This window comes from Protopterus annectens, chromosome 1.part1 (assembly GCF_019279795.1).
Source record: "Protopterus annectens isolate FY-2018-M chromosome 1.part1, PAN1.0, whole genome shotgun sequence".
Classification (NCBI taxonomy): domain Eukaryota; kingdom Metazoa; phylum Chordata; order Ceratodontiformes; family Protopteridae; genus Protopterus; species Protopterus annectens.
Genome location: NC_056726.1, coordinates 262,127,683 through 262,150,264, shown reverse-complemented (window position 1 = coordinate 262,150,264; position 22,582 = coordinate 262,127,683). Strand labels below are relative to the sequence as shown.

Genomic DNA, 22,582 nt, shown 5'->3' with positions numbered 1-22,582 from the left:
TCTAATGTTTGCCACTTTACAAGCAAATGTGCCTTCAGATTATTTCTGCATCAACACCAGGTGTTACAAAGCCTTTAACCACCTGGTGGTTTTGAGGGATAAAGCCTACACTATGACTCAGGTCCCAGATGACACAAGTTCAGGTAGTGGCTCAAGTGAATGATGGGAAGCATAGCCTATACCCCATCCTGGGGGGAAGGGTGCTTACTTCATACCTGTTCTGCTTCTCTGGTGATGTACAGTGGCGCCTACAATTAGCACTAAAAGCAGTGACCATTTGGGAAGGATGTGTCCTGTGGCTGCCCAAACCAGTGATAGTAGCTTCTGTCTTTCCATGACAGGACATGTTGGGACCATAAGCAGCCCTTGCTGTGAGGCAGCCACGCACATCACAAGGGGATGAAGTTAACTTAAGTTACACACAAAAATACTTCTGATGCCTATGCAGATAATGGCAGTTCACTTCAACAGACCAGTTGAGCACATGTGGCAGCACAGTCCCTATTGTCAGGGAACCAGGGTCGGAGTGTGGAGGCAAAACTGTACAGTTAAAAAGAAAAAAAGTGCTATAGAGCCCTCATCTTTCTTTTAGAAATAAGAAACTTGTAAAGACCTCCAAATTACACAATTCATTTCATCAGACGTGGAGGGTCATGGAAACTACTGACTGTTACATTAGCTAAAGGTTGTAAACAGAGATAACAGGAATGCTCCCATAGAGGAATACTGCCTATAAACTATGGTAGCAACCCCCAAACAATATCTCTGCCCCCCCCCCCTGTAATCTGCTTTTTGATCAATTCTTCAAAATACTACACAAGTTCTAAAGGAAGGAAAAACTTGGTTCATAATGTTTCCAGGTATTGCAGCTCACTATCTGAAGCTTTCCTTCCACTTCCCAGTGTTTTCCAACTTGTGCTAAACATCTTTAAACCATTCTACAGATTTGTACTCTAGCAATACTTCGAGGCTCTGCATTCTATGACTCCATCATCATGTTCATGGAATAATAATTTCATATGCACATCTCCAGTTTTTCCTATCTAGTTAGGCTCTTTCCCTACTTCTCTTATCCTTACTCTATAATTGCAGAAAATTATCAAACGTGTCTCTGGTGACACACAAAAAATACTTCTGGTCCAAAAGAGCTGCTTGACTGTTACAGGTATCCTCTGCAGTTGTGCTAGTCTTTTAACCTTTTCCACCTTTTCTTAGCATAGTATCTTTTGAATCCCAACTGCAGGTCTACATTACACTATCCCACATACATATACTGCACCCAGTGTCACCAGCTTTTGTTCATCTTGGTAGAATGAGGGCTTAATGATTTAAATTTCTGCTTCACAGCTTCAGGATCTGTGGTATATTCTTGCTTTCTTCTCACTGTGTCTTTTCTAATGGCACTCTACTTTTCTTCCACCTACTAAAATATATGCACACTAAATGCTTACTTATAACTGTGTAATATACAAATACACACACACGTTTACACAGTGGGGGAAAGACTGATTGCACAATTGGGTGAATGGAGTTTTATGTAAATAGAGACTAACCGATGGCAGGTTCTCATAGCTCTCAACCCCTTAGCACAAAAAATCTGAACAAAATCAAAATTAATGGCAAAGCCCCCCAAATAGTGACAAATTTTAAATAGCGTTCTTTAAACTTAGAAAATTACTGGAATAAATGCATTTTCTGAAGGATAGGAAGTCTGAAACTCAAATGACTGTCATTTAGTGTACTCAGTCCTCACTGATTTGCCACAAGAATTCAGAAAATCTAAAATTTTATGAGGAACACACCAAAAATATGAGGCAAAAATCTGGATATTCTGCAAAAATCTCTACAACTGAGAGGTATGCTGGTTCTAGAGACTTACTGGTGAGGCAGTATTAGCACTGTGTCAGATTAGTTTAATCTTAATATTTTTTTATGCTTTTGGTCACATGTGCTGAAGTATTACTGTAGGGAAACCCTGTGCAAGATAGTTGTATAACCAGATTGGGAATGTGCCCTTTACCTACTGATGTGTAATCTTGCAGTTGACCGCATTAAGTAGCAGTGGTGTTTGGGGGGGGGGAATTAGCTCCCCATGCAAAAAAAGCACTTCATTGTGGTTTTATGTGCAGGGTTTTCCCTCTGGTCACACCATTTCATTGATCACTTTTTAGTGCATTTGCTTTTATGTTTATTTGGGATACTTTGTTTTCCCTTTTGGGTTTTTTTTTTAGTTCAACCTTTGAGGATGTGTGTCTATACACACACACACACATATATATATATATATATATATATATATATATATATATATATACACATACATACACACCCTTTGTAGATGCAAATAATCTCTCACTTTAATGTCCACACCTTGGCAAAGCAACCACCACCTATTTTGAATCCTGCAAGCTGCACTGGGGCACCCTGGAGACTGGCTCTCATACCACCACCAGTACTATGATTATAAGGCTGCAGCCAGCCATTCACTGAAAAAACTATGTTGCTTCACTTTGCTTCCTATCAGTTAACCATTATTCTGCACAGCTCGCCAAAATATGCTCCACCTCTAGTACTTCAGTGCTGTAGCCATCCTACTATGAGGTATTGTACTGTATGAAGGGCATTATTGAATTTAGGTGCAACTCCACCTACTACAGTCCCTCTGTCATTTGAGGAGAATCTATTGCTATCAGCACAACAGTTCACTTCTGTCAAACTATACAACAACAGATGTAAAGCAACGGTTATTCCTCTCCACAAAGAAGGGGCCACAACTGACCCTGGTAACTATTGCCCCATAAGCCTGACTAGCCTGGTGTGCAAGGCTATGGAGCGCATCATCATGGAACTCATTAACAAAGACATTGGGAACCTCCAAACACTTGACCCGACCCAGTTCGGCTTTGTTACGGGCAGATCATGCCTACTAAACCTGGATGACTTCTTCGAGACAGTCACCAAGGCCATAGACGAGGGAAAGGTGGTTCACACAGCCTATCTTGACCTCGGCAAGGGCTTTCAACACCATTCCCCACTCGGGTGTTACAGAAAAACTCACCAGCCTGAACATAAACATAAACCCCTACGTCATGAGATGGGTTGCCAACTGGCTTACAGACAGAACTCACACGGTAAGAATAGTGGGCTCCAGGTCCAACTCTAAACCAGTCACAAGTGGTATCCCACAAGGCTCGGTCCTGAAACCCCTACTGTTCAGCATACACTTCTCAGAAGTACAGGCAAACACAGCAGGACTATGATTAACCAAGTTCGCCGGTGACTGCAAACTGGGAGCCATAACTGACTCTCCAGCTGACACGGACCTCCTCCAAAAGGTCCTTACTGAGATGAGACACCTGGTTTCAAAGTCAAGGCCTCAAGAGTACAATGCCCCATTTGGGATGTACCTCACAAGACACTTCCAACAGCTGGAAAGACCACAAAAGTACCTCATTAAGAGGATTAATGGTCTCAAACATATGTCCTATGCAGCCCTACTGAAAAAACTGCGGCTGTACTCAGTGGCATAACGCTTACTCAGAGGTGATCTCTGCCCGACTTACAAAGCCATGTCCAACTCAGAATTGTTGGACATGCTCCACCTAAAGAAATTCAAGTCACTGCGAGCCACGCACTCTAGTGAGCTAAACCTCGCCACAACAATAAACAGAACATGCTGGAGGGATAGATTCCTGTCACAGAGACTCCCCATGCTTTGGAACAAAATTCCAAATGACATCAGGCAGAGCCCCTCACTAACACTCTTCAAGAGAAACCTTGAAGAGTGGATGGGTAACAGAAAATACACCCCTGGGATCACTTCATTGGCTCTGCTTGACAGAGGGTCAGTTAATTAATCAATGGGACGGCGAAAGCCAACACACTCTGGCTAGGCTTATAAATGCCCTCAGGCAGACAGCCTAGTACCTACCTATGAACCTATAAAGTATTATTTTATTTATTTTCAGCCTGCAACAACTTGATCATAGACAGCTACATCACCCATTAGTTGAGGCATGCCTTAGCTGCAATATTAAATTTAAGCTGCTGTTCATACTCCTCTAGGGTGCTCCAATGTGTTTGAATGTGCAATGCAAAAACTCCAACACCACTGGCATCTTTTGATCACAAGTGTTACAGGCTCAGCAAACACACTGAACACCCGAGAGCTAGTGCTTTAGCCTTTTTCATCAGGTGATTCTGCTACAGCAGACCACTATACATCTTCCCCCAAGATAACAAGAGCTTGCAGATGGCCACATTGCAAGGTGCTAGGTCCAATACATGAATACCCCATGCCTCCATCAAAGTCAGGGCTAGAATATGTATGTGAACAGAGCTGGCACTAGCAACATTTTAGAGAAATTTCTGAAGCAACTGGATACTAAATAAATTACATTTAGGTGCAGTTTTTACTTACTTGAGTGTTTCTGCCAGGAAAAAACTCTGTTGCACATCATCATGACCTGGGCGGCTAGCATAAACATCTTTAATACCAGAATATCCTCCATCTAGTCTGCAGTACTGTTCTAGTGCCTAAAAGTGCAAAAAAGAAGAAAGAAACTAATGAGGATGGGAAAAGCAAGTAAAGAAAAAACGATTTCTCTCTGTCCATTTTATTAACACATGCAATGAACATGCAATTGTTTACATCTATGATGTTCTGAAATAATGAAGAAATTCTGCTGAAAGACAAAATAAATAAAACCTATTATACTGTGTGATGGATGGTCACAGTTTCAGATGCATGGAAGTGCATCTACAGGCATGACTCAGCAGCAAAAGCAACTATAGAGATTATGACAAATCACGATCTTAATGAATGTCTAAAATGTGGTTGCTGTGATTTACTATGATCTTCAACTTTACTTAAGTTCATTACAACTGTGACACTACCAGCCCAGCTATCTGGAATTTTGTAAATAATTTTGTGTCATCTGTGAATATACTGATATGACTTATATAGAACTGTATGTTATGTACTGAGCTTCAAGAATGTAACCACAACATACCTTGCTGGAACATAGAAGATTACCTTAAAAAACTTTAAGAAAATAAGTTGAAATTAAGTGCTTTACGATGTGCTATAAGAGTTAGTTTCAATGCAGCAAGCAGACACAATGTCTAGAGCTAGAAGTTTTTTCTATTGTCTGAAAAGAAAGGTAATTACTAGACTTCAAATGTAAAAGCGTTTTATTGTTCTCCGACTTCCATGTTCTGCAAACTTCTGAGAATATGCACTTCTCACACAGAGATGTTAAAGTTCTGTTAGTATCTGTTTAGTCAGGGAACTGAAGTCAGGTGACAGAGTGATGTCATCCAAGCTAACCCAGCAGTAATGTTTATTAATTTAAGAACACTCTCAAAGAGAGACTGGGCATGCATTCTGCATCTTGTCTTGGACCTAGAAAAATCCACTCAGCACTTCTGCCCGAGTGCTGTGTGTAAGTAAGACTTAGGGCATAGTATCTCTCTTAGACACAGATAGGAACATAGTAAAGATTAGTTTAGATGTTTTCTGTATTTATTTGAGACTGTCCTACAATGTTGTTTTAAAATATTTCCCGTGATTTTGAACTCTGAAGTCATTATGTTTGTTTTCTGAGTATTGTCTTGTTCTTTTATTTATTATTAAATATAGTTAAACCTATCTTTTGAGCTGATATTTGTGAGACATATTTAAGCTCAGAGTACTTGCATATGTATTTGGTGACACTGTACAGGCCACTCCTAAACAGCCTTGCAAGTCTTGGTCAAAACTACAATTTGGATTAATAGTAACATTACACAGTAGGATTGGACACCCTTTGTAAGGACCTTATAGTAGCTGATAAGTAAGGGTGGCTGGTGACAGCTGGTACTACCTTATAGTTTGAGCAGAAGGGGGGGGCATAGCTAGTAAACCTGTGCCAGCTTTCCCCAGGTGTGTGTGTGCTTGTATATAAATCAAATCTCAAAGTGTGTGTGTGCGTGTCAGCTACTTGGGCAGGGACACGAAGACTGGTTGGACAGACAGGGTACTGGAGGTCTTAGCATGGCCACACTCAGCCCTATAGCTGTGCTAGTGGGGAGTCTTATTGGGGATCTGGAGAAAGAGGGAGAAACCAGCCCCAGACTGACTGTGATCTCTGTGTCGTCTTAAGGGAAATTGTACTTTACTGTGTGTGCACTTGTCATTCTCCCATTGTGTACATCCCTCACTGTTGCCAGTGGTTTAGATTGATGCTCCTTGATTTCTGGGCCAGTGCAGGGGTGTCACAATAACATAACAAGGAGATGCATGCAAAACAACTGATGCACAGATGGTACAGCTTTAAAGTCTTTGAAAGGAGTACAACACGTTTAACTTTATTTTCCTAACACTCAACACAGTATAATGCAATACTCGACACAGTATAATGCAATACTTCCTGAAAAGAACAAGTATCGAGCATTCCTCCCAAATTCAAATGATACAGTACAACATTCACAAACTACAGGAACACAACTCTCTTCCCAATAGGGGCCACAAAAACATTACATGACAACAGCAAAAATAAATGAAAAAGGGGAAACTCAAATGTGATGCATATAAAAAGATATACAAAATCTGAAACTATTCCTGCAATACAGATGCAGCACAGATGTAAAATGTGAAAAGCTGTATAAAACATACAAATATCTTTTTCCAAAAGCTATAAAACAGATATACAAAACCTACTCAAACAGGTGAAATGAAGTAGAGCTATCAAAGTGAAACTTATACACACACACATGCATGCATGCCTGCATCATGCACACACAGCTTTGGGTTCCTACATCATGCCAAAAACTATACTGCCTGATGTTGGACTAAAAGTTCTAAGTAACTTAGCTTTGAGGTAAGTTTTACAGACTCAAAATTTAGATCCATCAACAGGTAGAGTCAAGATTTATTAATCTAATGCAGAAAGGGAAAATTTATCTAAAAGGGCTATAATAACGGTTTACATTACCTCATTCTAGGACACCAAATAAAGTAACTCTTGCTTTGGAACTCAGCTCAGCAGTTGACCAGTCACTCTGCTTTCCTCCTGGTGTGAGTGGTGGATTTTTAACAATAGAGCACTGAAATTAATTTTTACATGGACTGCAGATGATGAGAGAACACCTACTTCCCAGGATTAGCAAGCTCATTTTTATAAATTCTACCTGCTTGTATTTTGCAACTGTTAAGTGGTCAAACAAGTCACAGGCACTTGGGTTATTAGTATCTATAGTTAATGGTAGAAGTCAAATCAACCAGCTGATAGAGACAATGTTTTATTATGCCATTTGTCTGTTCAAATCTTTTATATTTCTGAGTGTAATAATATACTTGTTTGTATATTTAATTTCCAAAGTTTATTGCCTGGCTCCTTATTACAATTCCAAAACATAACTGCCAAGTCCTGAAATTACATATCAGCAAGAGACAAATATGAATGTTGATAACTGCTTTTCTCAGGTTATTTTTGCAGAAAGAAAAAACACCCCCCACACTAACTCTAAGCTCACCAAACCTCAGAGAAAAAAATATAATACTTGAGACACCACTATCTCAGACTTAAAATCTCCAGTTTCATAAATTTCATCTTCCCTGTTTTGGGACTCACCCTTATAAGTCTCAATTTAAAACTGCTCACAGTGCCTCCTTCCAGGGCACCAACTAAAGAGGATCTTGATTTGAAGCAGAGTTCAGCAGGTGAACCAATCTGTGCTTTCCTCTTGGGAGTATGTGGTAGGATTTTAACATTTTTACATGGACTGCAGACAAGGAGAGAGGGGACCTTCTTCCCAGAATCTGTCAGTATATGTCTAAATTTTTTTATCCATTTGCCTTTTGTGACTGTTAATCGTAATCCAATTACTAACTTTTATGACAATTTATCTTAAATTAGTGGTATTTGTTGACTCAGCAAGGTGTTAAGACTGTGTCTTTCTTATACCATATGTCTATTCAAAACATTTGATTTTACAATTCTGTGTACAATATATCTGTCTATGTAATTTTCAAAGATTACTGCCTGGCTCCCTGTTGTAATTTTAATACACATATTTGAGAGTCCTAAAATTATAAAATAATAGCAGCAAATCTAAAATAAATCACCAAATGTTGACAACTACTGTTCTTTTTTACATTTTTTCCAGGGAGAAAAGCCACCTAAACCCTTACTACTCTTCTCAGGAGAAAAATTACCTAAACCCTTACTAAATTCAAGATTACCATACCTCAGAGAAGATAACATTTGAGACACCACTATCTTGATCTTAAAATCTCCATTTTCATATATTCAGTCTCACTATTTCAGGACTCTCTCACTTAATATATTTCATAATTTACACAAAAAAATTCATTAATAAATTTCAAACATTTGTGATTGACTGCTGATTTATTTGGGTAAAAGTAATTACACAAATCTGGTGAATAACTGCTGACATCTGCACTTTGAAAATAGGCTGCTTAGCTATACCTACTATAAGATAATACTATGGCTGGCTCCTTTTAAGAGTGTAGAGTAATTGAGACCTTGATGTACCATTTGGATTTGGCTGGTGGTATCATCTCACTATAAAAGGAAAGGTAGTGGTAATGAAAAGGTATAATTAATCACTCCGTGAAATCACTGTGTGTATGTGACTGCAAGCAGTTTTAGCCAAGATATAGTTACTGTTACTAAGGTATTACTGAAGGCACTGTGATGAGAGTGAGGTATATGAAATCCTAGGAAGCAGGGGTCATCTCTTTATTTTAGAATGATGTAAGACAGGGTCCCTGAAATACTCCTGCTATCAGATATGTCAAGGGAAGTGGTTACATTCTTTCAGTCTATAAAAATAATAACTGTGAGATGACTGGACTTAAAGACTGTACAGGTAATGAACACGGTTACTTGGGCATTAACTGACCCCATTCACACTGTACAGTATTCTCTAACAGCACAATACATCAGGTAGGTACATTGTTGTGACATGTACAGAGCACTGCAACACAGCTGTAGTATCAGTCACAGTAGCAGCCTCAGCCTCAGAAGTTTCTCTTCATTATTACTGAAACATATTTTAATGGAGATTCATCCAAAAATTCAACTGTTACTGAAGAACACTGTTTTTTAAGCTGTCACATAAAAGCAGACAAACTAATCTTCTGTACTAAAAATTTTTGATGAATTTTACAAATCAAGTAAGTGGTCAAATCTGAATAAACAATCAACTTACAATCTTCTTCTGGTCAGCCATCTAAATAATGTTATACATTGTGAAAAATTTAGTTACCTGTACAGCTTCCCAACCCCACTTTCTATACTTCGCATCATGAGTGTATCTCCACATATACATATATGTTTCAATGACTTCTGGCCGCAAGATGTAATACTTCTCATTTTGTCTTGTTGCAATGGCTTCAACACCTCCATCAAAACGGAAGGCTTCTGGTCCTAGTTTTGTAGCTATGAAGTGAAATTGCATACATTTATTAACTTCCATTTAAAGACTAAAATCATTTTGCAACTAAGATCCACATATTCTACATGGTGGCATACCAATAACAATTGATATCTACTTCTGCATTAGCTTAAACAGTTTACATAGCTATGGTAGTACAATGCAGTTTTGTAAGACAGCAGCTGGATGAGGATTACTAAGGAATTAAATCAATCAAGAATATAATTTTGCATCTTTTTCCAGTACTCATCACATAAGGGCTACCACAATATCAATGGCATTAACTGTTAATCCATGCAACAGTACAAAAAGCAGTCTATATGGTCTCTGCACTTCTTCCCCTTAATTGCTCAATCCTCTGCAAACCACATAGCCAAGATGGCTGCACACTGAGTAACAGCTTAATTCTGGCTCTCTCAGTCTGAAAACAGAAACTCGGCAAAGGCGGCCAGTGGACCTAAATTTCTGGGCAAATTTCAGTAACTGGCTAGTAAGTGGATTGCCTGGATGCCAGGGAAAAAAAAGAAACAAAGGACTTGGAGGAAAATCAGCTACAAAAGATGAGGAAGAAACAGAGGAGTATTGCAGTTGTTCAGCAAGAAACATTGGAGTATATCAACACAAAATAAAAAGATGGAAAAAATTGAAGAAGCTTTAAACAGAACTGCAGATAAGGTGACAGAATTGCAAAACTCAGTGGTTGAAAGGAGGGAAAATGCTGGCAGAACAGACTGTATTCATTTTATGAAAGCACAAATAAGCAACTGGACTGGTATTCCACAACAGGATCTGTTAAATTGAAAGGGCACATCATGTGTATGCTCCAAATCTGGTAACTAGAAAACAACCTAGACCGTTAAGAGTAAAGATGCAGTTTTCATCGGCCGGAGGAGTCAATTCTGACAAAATTGTGGCAGAAGGATAAAGTGCTAAAAGTGGCAGACAGTAGAGTGTTTTTAGAGAATGATTACTCAGTGTACACCAGGCAGAAGAGAAGTGAATATATTCCAGTATTTAGGAAATGTCGAAAAGCAGGCATGAGATTCAAACTTCTGTACCCAGCCATTTTCCCTGGAGGGCCAACATAATTTTTGATGAAGTACACGATAAGGAGGAAATACAAAGCTTGTCCTAAAAAGGTGAGCTGTGAATCAGGAATAGGTTCTCCTGATAAGGACTAGAGAGAGACTAAGCCCCTGAAATCTTTTCTACTGTTTCAGAGAAGGAAGAAAACATAAGAATTGACTAGAAAATTAGGAATATGTTGGAAATAAAACAGACAGGATTTGGGAGATGGAGATGAACAGGATTAAAGCTAGTAACTTGGAAGTCGACAACTGTGGGATGATAAAGCAATAATTAAATTTGTGAAACATTACAGAACAAGAAAATCTGAAAATACTGGACTTCCTTGGACTCTGTTAAACTTGAGGGGACTTTAAAGTATACACCCTGCTTCATGTTATTAATGTTCGGAATATAAAATCAGTAACTTGGAAATAGACAAATGTGGGTTTTCAAAGCAATAATTATATTTGTGAAACATGGCAAAATAAGAGGATTTGGAAATACTGGATTTTTGTGGAATTTGTTAAACTTGTAGGGGACAGTAAAGCATATGCCCTACATTCTATCATTAATCTTTGCAGAACTACTTTAGAAGGGGAAGAGAAAGGAGAAAGTTAACTGTAAAGTAAAACAAATGTCTTTTTCTTCTTAATGGTAACGTTTCAATGTTGCATAGCAAGCTATGAAGTAAAGTTTTCTTAGTTCTTTTTTAATGTAATGGGGATACTAATATAAAGTGGTGTTTTTTTTCTCCCCTCTCTCTTTTTCCTTGTTCAGTTTTAAGAAATGTAGGCACTGCAATGTGGGGGAAAAAGGAGAGATGAAAGGTCTGGTTAAGAGATAGTGACACACGAAAAATTAGTGTGGGGAAATGACTGGGTTAACCCCAAGATTTATTCAGTAACAAGTTTACTACAATGCATATAAATGGAAAAGAATATTGGATATTATAAGCTTTTTTCTAGTAAACAAGGTATCCTTAGCAGTTTGTGTCTCATTTGAATGTCACCAGACAACAATCTGATAAAGAGAAATGGCTTGGAGAAAAGGTTTTCTGAAACCAATCAAGTGTTTTCATAGCTGGGAGAGCTATAAAGATAAAATACCAAAGCAGATAGCACTTACTAAAACCACAGGCTTTATCATGCATCGTAACATGAATGACCTTTCTTTTTAGTTGTCTCTAGCCTGTGGATGTGACCATCAGTTTAGAACATTTGTTCTTATTACGTACATAGTTTTGTTTGTTATTAAGTTAATAGGTTTTAAGGGGGTGTGAGAGTGTATTTTTATTTGAGGGGTTTCAATAAAACAAAACAAAAAAAATCTGCAAGATGTAACATAGGCTTAAATGGAGATGACAAGAAACAATTGTATAAAAGATTAACCTGCCAAATGATGCATGCATGTAACATGAAAGCTGGAACCAGACATTTAACAAAAAGCTGTTATAAATAAATGGTGGGAATAACAATCCCTCAAGAATATGATTTTTCTATAATGTCTTTAAATGGTAATGGCCTCACAGATAAATACAAAAAAGAAAGGATAGCGAATGATATTACAAAATGTAGAGTGTAAACAGCTATGCTCCAGAAGATGCACCTGGAAAGAACTGAACATGTGAATTTGATAAAGAAAGGTTTTCAGGGTGGTTATTCAGCAGAACACCTGGGACAAAGGAAGAGGAGCTCCAACAATAATCGAAGAAAACATAAAACATAAAAGATAATAATGGCAGATTTGTGGTACTAAGGGGCTACTGGCAAGAGAAGAGAATTACAATGGCATGTATTTACATTCCACCAAACATTGCTGTAATGGAGCTTAAAAAAGTCTAGGAGAAATAATCAGCTTTCAAAATGAATACTACTTATAGATGAGGAATGGAGTTTGATTTACAACAGTGAAGATGTTTCTGGGGGCCCAGAAGGGAAAATATAACAAAGCAGGGTACATTTTTAATATTTGGCATGGAAGATGTGAATTCATTACCAAGAGTTCAGAGTGAATTTACATATTCCTCAAATACAAAAACTAGGCTAGGCTAGACAGACTTTACATTTCATTTCACGGGAACATGTGCATTTTACCGAAGGTCTTGATATGCACACAATGACCATTATGGATCAGGCACCAATAATAACTAAAATAAAAACACAGAGTAAGGAAATAAAAATGAGACTGGTGCTTTCCCACCTATTTTTTTGGAGAGAGAGGAATTTAAGAAATGAGCAATGGAAATTATTCAGGAGATATTACCGAATATAGAAATTTCTTCTGAAAGTATAGCTAGGGAGTAGGATAAAATTAAAGTGGAATTTAAAAATAGGGTAGAAATAAAAAAGGGAGATATGCTTAAGATGTAAGAATTACTTGAGAGGTACTGACTAATGTTAAAGTACTGCAAAATAGGGGGATTCTCACAGAACAAGAAGAGGAGCAACTGCAGAATGTTAAACAGAAAATAAGGGATTATCTCAATAATATGCATGAGTTTAAAAATATAGCTTTTAAGCAACTGGCTTTCATAATAACTCTAGTACACAAAAACTTTTAGCACAAAGACTCGGACAACGGAAAGTAGAAAGGGCTATCACCAAGCTTAAGGAGCCTATAACAAGGAAGTTAACAAGGGATCCTGTAGAAGTATTAGAAATATTTTGAAAATTCTATAAAAGTCTGTATAAAGCAGAAAAATATGGAAATGAAGAAAAGGTACAAATAGAAATGTTTATGGAAGAATTAAATATGCTAAGGTTGGAGGTAGAGGTCAGGCAATTACTAACAGTGAGGATGAGAGAAGATGAGATAAAAATGGTGATATATAACCAATCTACAGGAAAGTCCCCAGGAATAGATGGCATTCCTCTGGAAGTTTGGAAGCTAGGAGGGAAAACCCGATAAAGATCTGGAAGGTTTTGTTTAACAGTATTTTAGGAGAAGTACCAATATCCGGGAAGAAAGCGTTAGTAGCTGTAATACCTAGAGGGTAAAGACCCATCAGATCCAGCTTCATACAGGCTCATTTCAATACTATATCATGATTATAAAGTGTTTATGTCTATAATGGTTAAAAGAATGGCAAAAATGATAGATATGGATCAATGTGTTTTTTGTGGAGAGGAGGCAGACATCTGACATTAAAAGAACAGTGATGATCCAGGGGGAAGCAGAATGTAAGAAAATACCACTGTTGTTGGTAGGACTTGATGTACAGAAAGCATTTGACAGAGACAGCTGGGACTTTATAAGCAGAACAATGGGATCATTTGCATTCCCCTGATAAAATTCTAAGGTTGTTTAGGAGGATATATGAGGGATCAGAGGCAAAAATTACAGAAGATGGGGTCCTCTCTGATAACCTCTGCTTGAGCAGAGGAACCAGGCAGGGGTGTCCTCTCTCCCCTTTATTTGCATTACATTTAGAACCACTGGCAAAGAAAATAAGGGAGTCAGAAATTCAAGGATATAAATGGTATAGTAATCAAGAAAAGCTGGCTCTGTTTGCAGATGACATTATTTTATACCTGACAAAACCAGAAAGGGGCATTACAGTGCTGTGGAACATGCTGAGACCATTTCAAACCTTGTTGGGATACAAAATAATGAAGCTATAACAAAAGCAATAGCGGTAAACTATGCACTTACATATGAATTGGTCCAGCAATATCCATACATATGGGGACATAAGAAAGAAAATGAAGTATTTAGTAGGAGTATGGGTTAAAAATTATACCAGTGTGGCAGCTAAAGATATGTGGGAAGAGACTAAACAAAATATAATACAAAAAACTAAAGAAATTAAGTTCTGTTATATGGATATCGATAGCAAGATACAAGCAGTTAAAATGTTTTTAGTCCCTTTAGTTTTATATACAGGTCAGGCATATTTTTATCAACCAGAGGAGAAGTTGTGGATAGTAATTAATAAAGAGCTGAAGGAAGGGGGAGATGGCAAGAGTCAAGTGGGATATGTTTATTCTTCTAGTAGAGCAGGGCAGATTGGGATTACTTGAGTTGAAGGGGTATTTCAGAGCAACACAGTTAAGGCTCCTATACATAACACAAGCAGAAAACTACAATTCAAAATGGAGAGAGATGATGATGAAAGAGGGAAAGCTCAGGTAACAGGGAGAGACCTGGGTTTTGGATGCAGACCTATGACAACAATAACCATACAGAATATTACATTCATAAAGTACCAGAGGGTATTTTAAGAAATGAAGAAAGGAGATTCTGAAGATAGGGATGACTGCAATTAGGGATACAAACAACAAGCAAGGGGGGGGGGTATACTGGAGAAAACTGGCAAAAGGAACCAAGGTACTGGTAGCAAATAACTAGGGAGGGAAAGGTAATAGAATGGGAAGATGCCAAGAACTTACTTGGACTGCAGGTTAGAGATTGCCTTCTATATCAAGGATTGATAGTATAGGCAAAGAGAAAGAAATAGTGGGGGTCTTAAACGAAAAACCAACACTGGTAGAGTTTTCAGTAGAACCTAAAACAAAAGCTGCCATTAAGAAAGATATAATCAGTAGAGCATATAAAATATTGCATGACAACTATAAGAATCAATCAGAGGAGATTAGGAAGGATTGGGAAGAGATTGGATAATCAATTCACAAAGAAACAATGGGAAGATATATGTATGTCTCCCAAATATGCAAAAAATCTAGAAGAGTTAGGATCTTTTCCTGAAAGTGTTTACATAGGTATTTTTTATACCCCAAGCAGGCTCCAAATAATTTTCCCTCATGCAGACAGCAAATGTTGAAGGTGTGATGGGGAAGAAAGAGGTAACTGAGAACACATTTTCTAGGAGTGTAATGAGTTGGTGGACTTTAAACATTCTCTGCCGTCTGCACTGTCAGAGATGTTGGGTGAGCAAATTGGATCACCTAGGGAAATTATTTTTTGAGCTATGATAGAGAATCGGAAATGTCTAGACTTAAGGCCATGCTGATCTAATTATGATGGCTGCCAAAAAGCAATCACTAGAAAATGGAAATCAAAGTCAAAACCAACTTTACTAGAAGTAATGACGATAGTAACAGAGATAAAATAACCGGAACTGGGATCCTTGGAAAAAGGTAGGAGCAAATTACATAGGAAAAATGGGAAATACGGGATCAATATATGCAAAGGATGAAGTCTAAAAAAGCAGGATTTGACTGAGCTATGTAATGGCTGACTGACAATGACTGGATATATTAATAGTGATCTAAAATGTTTGCAGCTATTGTTGCATTGGCATGGCTGGTAAGGTACAACGTTGGAAACTGAGATCGTTTTGTTATGGTTTACTTCATTTATATAAATGTTAACATTGCATACATAAATATTTAATATAGTTTTTTTTTTATTTAAAAAAATCCTCTGCAGATCATACATGAAAAACAATCTGGTTATGTTCTAAAAATAATACCTCTATCACAGGATATCAAAATACCCATTTACTAGTTGCATCAATGGCTGCAGTTTTTCTGCCAGAAAAGGTGATACACACAAAGCAGAATATTAAATATGTCTAGGCCATGATTAAAGCAAAGCACAGAAGATGAACAACCAGACAATGGAAGTATAGTATACCTGAAAACTAATCTAACCAAACATGGCTTCACTTTAGTAAACCACATCAATTCTGTACAACCATATGAAAGTATGGACCAAATTACCTTTGTATACAATGCAGGAAAAAAGCAGCTTATTTACTACACTGTGTTTACAAAGCAGATAGCCCACTGGCCTTCTTCAGGTTGAGTGGTCTAAATACTGTTGTGCACAGAAACTGCTCCAGAGATAGCAAATTACTAAGTACATGTTACTCGGCAACAACTATATAATGTACATCAGGCACATGCTGCAGAATAACAAATAATCAAAACAAATAAAAATAAAACAAATACAATAAAAATATACCTAGATATAGGGTGTGTGCGCTCTAGGGTTTGGCTACGATTTTTATCTCCGGAACTGGGGAATGGTACTAATTATCTTGTGAGTGGAAAAGTCCATACAATTCCTTGCAATGCAAATAAAAATCGTATTGAACCCTACACCACATGTACTCCAATTACTAGTTTTGCTTCCATTCTTTTTTTTTTTTTTTGAGGTAGGCATTTTTTTTTATTTTATAAGAATGTATTTGTGTTAAAAAATAGCGAGAGAAACATTTTTTTTCCTCAAAACTGTTGGCAATAAACGAGAACTGCAATAATTATACTTTTAAATTAATTCAAACTTTTTATTGACTAATAAAAGACAGAAAACAGTACAGGCTATCTGTATACATCACTTATAACAAAATGGACAGAGAAAACCCTACTAGCTACAGAAACTTTAATATTACAGAGGCTGTGGCTCCCAAGAATTCAATAAAATCCAGAAGGTTTAGGATTTTTTTCTTGGAAATGTTTGCATAGGTATTTTTACACCTCAAGCAGACTTCCAAGGAATTTTTCCTCAGGTACATAGGAAATGTTGGAAGTGTGATGGGAGCAATAACTGGGAACAGTGTCTGTGTGTGTAGAGAGTTGGGGAGTAAATGGCTGTAACTAATGATTTTTTTAAGCTGAAACACATGATCTTTATTGCCCAGACATAGTAAGACTTTATTAAGTTTAATTTTGTTAGCTGACAAAAAAAAAAAGCAATTAGTAGAAAATGGAATTCAAACTCTAAACAAAGTATATTAAAAGTACTGCCTACTGTAAAAGAGAAAAACTGGAAGAGGGATGTTTAGAAAAGGGAAGAAGAAAATTACATAGAAACACAGAAATATATGGAATTTGTGGGAACAATACATCCAGACTAATGTTTAGGAAGATGAAGAGTGGAGTTTGAGGATGGGATAATGGTTAAGGTGTTTATCTTACAGGCACAAAATGCGGGGTGTGATTCTCCCATGGAGTAACTGGCTAGGCTTAAAATGGCCCACAAGGGCAGTTAGTCTACTAATAACCCATGAACCTATGCATGAAAGGCCAGGAATTGACTGACGTATGTAATGCTGGATTGAAAGACAAATGTTATAAACAAAAGATGCGATTTATGTAATGTTGGAGAAAGACATGTTATAAAGAAAGAGAAGGTGTAACATATCGTGTGTAAATGGAAAAATGTTAATATGTTTTTTTTTTTTCAGCTAATGCGTGTCTATGTCTTAAGTGATATTTTAATAAAGGTGTTTAAAAATATTACAAAAGTAATTTTCAAAAATGTTGCAAACCTTTTTAACAAATTCATGGTGACAAATTAAATTTATAATTCTTATAACAAAGGAATACAATCAGAGCATTAACTTGGAGAAGAAGCAGCTTATAGTACCCAAGTATAATTATTAGAAACCCAGAAGGGAGGCATTTATGGTTTTCAATTAACAAAAAAAAATACAGGGTACAGGTGTAACAGCAGTACTCATTTTGTAACAGGTAAACAGCTTTTATTGTCGTAGTTTTCTGCCATCATGTTCGATTTTATCTGATGCTTATATTTTTTTCTCCTCTGTCATTCACAGAGGAATCATAAGGGCTCTTTCTACAAGACTAAGATGGTTCGTTGTAATCTATATTCACCACTGAGAAATTCAGAGGCAAAGAGAAGTGGCTAGCCTTAGCCTCATCAATCCTCTTCCACATCTGATAGCACCTTTCTGTGTAACCCTGGTCTGCTAACTGAACTCAGATCATAATGTATAGGCTAGTGACAATAGTCAGTTATGAAATGTAAATAAAAAAATCTTGCTCACACTATTTACAGAAAATTGCACCCAGAAATATTTACCACTGTTGATTAGGCAAGTCTGGAAAGAGAAATGGCCACAAGAATGCCTGGATAACTCAAACTATAACACGGTTCAAAAGTTTAAGTATGGGTTCGTATACTCTAAGAAATACCTTAAAAACACTATGAAACAGCTCATATTACCCACATACACGTACGTGTGTGTGTGTGTGTGTGTGTGTGTGTGTATCTATCTATATATATATATATATATATATATATATATAGAGATATATATATCTATATATATATCTCTCTATATATATATATATATATATCTCTCTATATATATATATATATATATATATATATATATATATATATATATATATATATATATATATATACACACACACACACACACATACATATGCTTTACTATCAAAATATTGAAAAACACTCCTGCAAGTGATTGTTTCAATGAAAAATAATGTAGAAATTCAGCAAATGTTGAACTTGTAATGTCAACTTCTGGTTTTCCAAATTCCGAATTCAATGTAATTTGAAATCCCAGAAGGTGACATCACACCCTCATGCTGTTATAGCATGCGTGTTACCATAGTAAACACATCTTAATAGTAAATTTAGAACAGTTTTGCAGGGCCGCTCTACCCCCCCTTGTGAGGGGCTGTGCCCCCCACTACATCCAGCTTATTATATATATATACCAACTCCAAGATCACACTACAGTGAAGAAAAGGGTAAATTTCCCGAACCCCATTTAAGTGCAATCTCCACTCAGATTGTCGAACCTATATTCCTGAATGAACGCCGACATTTGCTAATACAGCTGCAACATTTAATAAATCGGCATTACGAAACTTTGAAAACAAGCATTCGAGTTTCAAAGTTCGCGTAACTGCCGTTCGGTGTTTTGATAGTAAATATATATATATATATATATATATATATATATATATATATATATATCTGTGTGTGTGTGTGTGTGCGTGTGTGTATGTATGTATGTATATGCTTGCTATCACATTTCTGAAAAAATCACTCAATCATGTGATGACAATCAAAACAAAAAATACTGAAAATAAAAACATTGCCTAGGCAAAATGACAAAAATGGTAATGTCGACACATCCATATTTGACAGTGTCGACATGATCCAATGCACCTAGCAGTCCAATGATTTCCAACCAATGTTTTGCAGGGAGGCAAGCCCCCTTGCACCCCCCACACCCCCTACTACTTACATATACAAACTCCAAGATCGCACTACAGTGAGAAAAAGGATACATTTCCCGATCCCCACAGTAGTGCAATCTCCAAGCAGAACGTTGACCTCACAGCAGCAAATGCCCACTAGCATTCGCTGTTATGGACTCGACCATTTTTGGTTTGGCATTAAAAGAAAGTACAGTTGTGTACACTTACCATAAATGTAGATGTTCGAGTGTATTCACTGTTGCAGTCATTACATTTGGGTTATCTACTTGCAGGTAGCCCTCAGCCGGCCTGATTATCAAAGTCTTGGGTCCTGCGTCGGATGCTCTCTCTTCTTCCATGACGTCAGATAGTCAGGGTTATAAAGCATGCAGCCGATGTCATGACATCAGTTTGTCTTGCCCCAGATGTCAGTTGCCCCCATAATGGGAAGCAATTATATACATGGTTACACCTCCAACAAAAAGCAAATACACCAGAAAGCTTAAATACAGTTAACAAAAAGAGAGGTATTAGCCAATAGAAGTCAGGGGGCTGGAGGGAGGGTAAAGTACAGTTTTGTACCTACCATAAATGTAGATGTCCGATAGGAATGCATCTGCAGTCCTTACAAATGGGTTGTCCTGTCGTCAGGCAGCCCTTCGGTCTGCCGGATTCCAAAGTCTGGGTCTGGCCTCGGCTGGTGTCGCACTTCACCCGACGTCATAGCTGCAGTTATTCAGGTATAAAGGCATCAGCCGACGCCAATTTCCTCAGTGTTTCTTGCCCCAGATGCCAGGTGCCCTCTAGGAAGGCTAAATTTGGATAAATGCAAATGATTCCAAATAGTAGAGAGCAAACAAAAAATAAGCATGTATGTACATATATACAAACAAATACACCATAATAGATTCCCCCAGCTAGCTACAAGATGGGCAAATACCCTAGGAGTACCACAGAGGGGAAGGATGGTGGGTAATCCTGACTGCAGATGCATTCCTATCGGACATCTACATTTATGGTAGGTACAAAACTGTACTATGTCCTTGAAGGATGCATCTGCAGTCCTTACAAATGGGTAGAATACCATAGCCAAACTGGGGGAGGAGGAGAAATAAAATTATGGTGTAGTTAAGATCCCTTGCAAAACAGCAGTGGCAAAACCTGCTCGGGATCTAGAGTATAAAGGTAAATTATAATGCTTGGCAAATGTATGCACGGAGCTCCAAGTAGCAGCCTCTAAAATGTCTTTGATAGCCACTCCTCGTAGAAAAGCTGTGGTAGTGGCTGTAGCCCTTGTAGAGTGAGGCCTGATATTTTCTGGAGTTTTCTTCCCATGGTAGGAGTAACAAAATCTAATGCAATTTCCTATCCACTCAGAGATTGTCTGTTTTGAAATTGCTTTTCCTTCCATTCCTGCTGCATATGCTACCAGTAGCTGGTCAGTTTTTCTATTGCCCTTGGTCCTGTCCAGGTAGTAGCGTAATTGTCTATGTACATCCAAGGTATGCAACAGTCTTTCTCCCCTGTTCTGTGGGTTGGGGAAGAATGTAGGTAGGTGGATAGCCTGATTTAAAGATACTCTGGAGACCACCTTAGGCATAAAAGTAGGATTTGTTCTCATGGACACTCTATCTTGATGGAAGATCAGGAAGGGCTGTACTGCCATTAATGCCTGTAGTTCCGATACCCTTCTTGCTGAAGTGATTGCAAGCAGGAAAGCAGTTTTCCATGACAAGTAGTGTAATTCTGCTGTTGCTGCTGGTTCGAAAGGAGGGAGTGTCAGTTTTTCCAGCACAAAATTCAAGTCCCATGCTGGTAATGGTGCTTTCCTAGGTGGTTTTACATTTTTAATTCCTCTCAGAAACTGCCTGAGCAGAGGATGTGAGAAGACTGGAGGATCCAAGTCGTATTCTGCTGAAATAGCTGATGCATGAATCTTAATGGAAGAATAGGACAGCCCGTTGTGGAAGAGCTCTGCCAAGTATTCCAGGATGTTGGCTATGTTTACCAGTGACACATTTTCTCATTTTGCAGTACTCCAAATGTGATATCTTTTCCATTTTGCTGCATAATTTTTCCTTGTTGAGGGCCTGCGAGCCTCCAAGATAATGTCTTTAACCCTTTGGGATAAATTTGGGTTAATTGGTGTTATGCAATGTTCCAGGCAGTCAGGTGCAGTGTTTTCAGGTTTGGATGCAGGGTGTTGTAGTTGTTCTGTGTTAACAGCAAGGGAACTAGGGGAAGGGGCCATATTTGTTCCCGAGACATGCTCCTCAGTAATGGGTACCAATGTTGTCTTGGCCAGTCTGGAGCTATCAGAATGATCCTTGGACGGTCCTCTTTGATCTTCAATAGCACTTTGTGCATCAAAGGAAGTGGTGGGAATGCATATGCTGTCAGTTTTTTCCAACTGAAAGATAGGGAGTCCACTTTCCAAGCAAGTGGGTGGTACGTCCTTGTGCAGAATTTCTTCAGTTGGTGAATGCGTGGGGATGCAAATAAGTCTATTTCTGGGAGTCCCCATTTTCTTGTAATGGTTTTGAAGATGTCCGGATGCAGCATCCATTCGTGGGCATCCGTGGCAGTTCTGCTTAGTATGTCTGCTAGGATGTTTTCTTTTCCTGGTACAAAAATTGCTTGTAACTGAATGTTGAAGCTCAGGGCCACATTCCAGAGGTCCATTGCCAACCGGCATAGAGGGTACGAATGTGTGCCTCCCTGTTTGTTGATGTACCACATAACTGTGGTGTTGTCTGTCCTTATCAACAGTTGACCTTGTCGAAGAAATGGTCTGAATGTCTGAATTGCCAGTTTTACTGCCAGCATTTCCTTTTGATTTATGTGTAGGTGCAGCTGGTCTTGGGTCCATAAACCTTGTATGCACTTGTCCAGCATGTGGGCCCCCCAACCGAGGTCTGAGGCGTCCGTTGTGATGGTTTGGCTTGGTTGAGTGTTGTGGAAGGGCAATCCTTTGTTTGATTGACAGGCTTGAGCCCACCATTGGAATTCTTGCTGCAGGCATGGAATTATTGGAATTTGGGTTTCTAGGCTGTGCTTGTGCTGAGACCATAAATTCCTTAGGTACCACTGTAACTTCCTCATATGCAGTCTGGCGTGTGGAACCAATA

General features: G+C 38.1%; 1 protein-coding gene across 1 annotated transcript in view; it reads right to left on the bottom strand.

Annotated features, from left to right (window-relative positions):
• MAN1A1 (mannosidase alpha class 1A member 1) overlaps positions 1–22,582 on the bottom strand; it is an 884,250-nt gene that overhangs the window by 99,304 nt on the left and 762,364 nt on the right. The window contains exons 12-13 of the mRNA XM_044074409.1: positions 9,274–9,446; positions 4,421–4,536 (exon numbers count right to left, since the gene is read on the bottom strand). Coding sequence (XP_043930344.1) covers positions 4,421–4,536; positions 9,274–9,446 — 289 coding nt within the window. The remainder of the gene's footprint in view (positions 1–4,420; positions 4,537–9,273; positions 9,447–22,582) is intronic.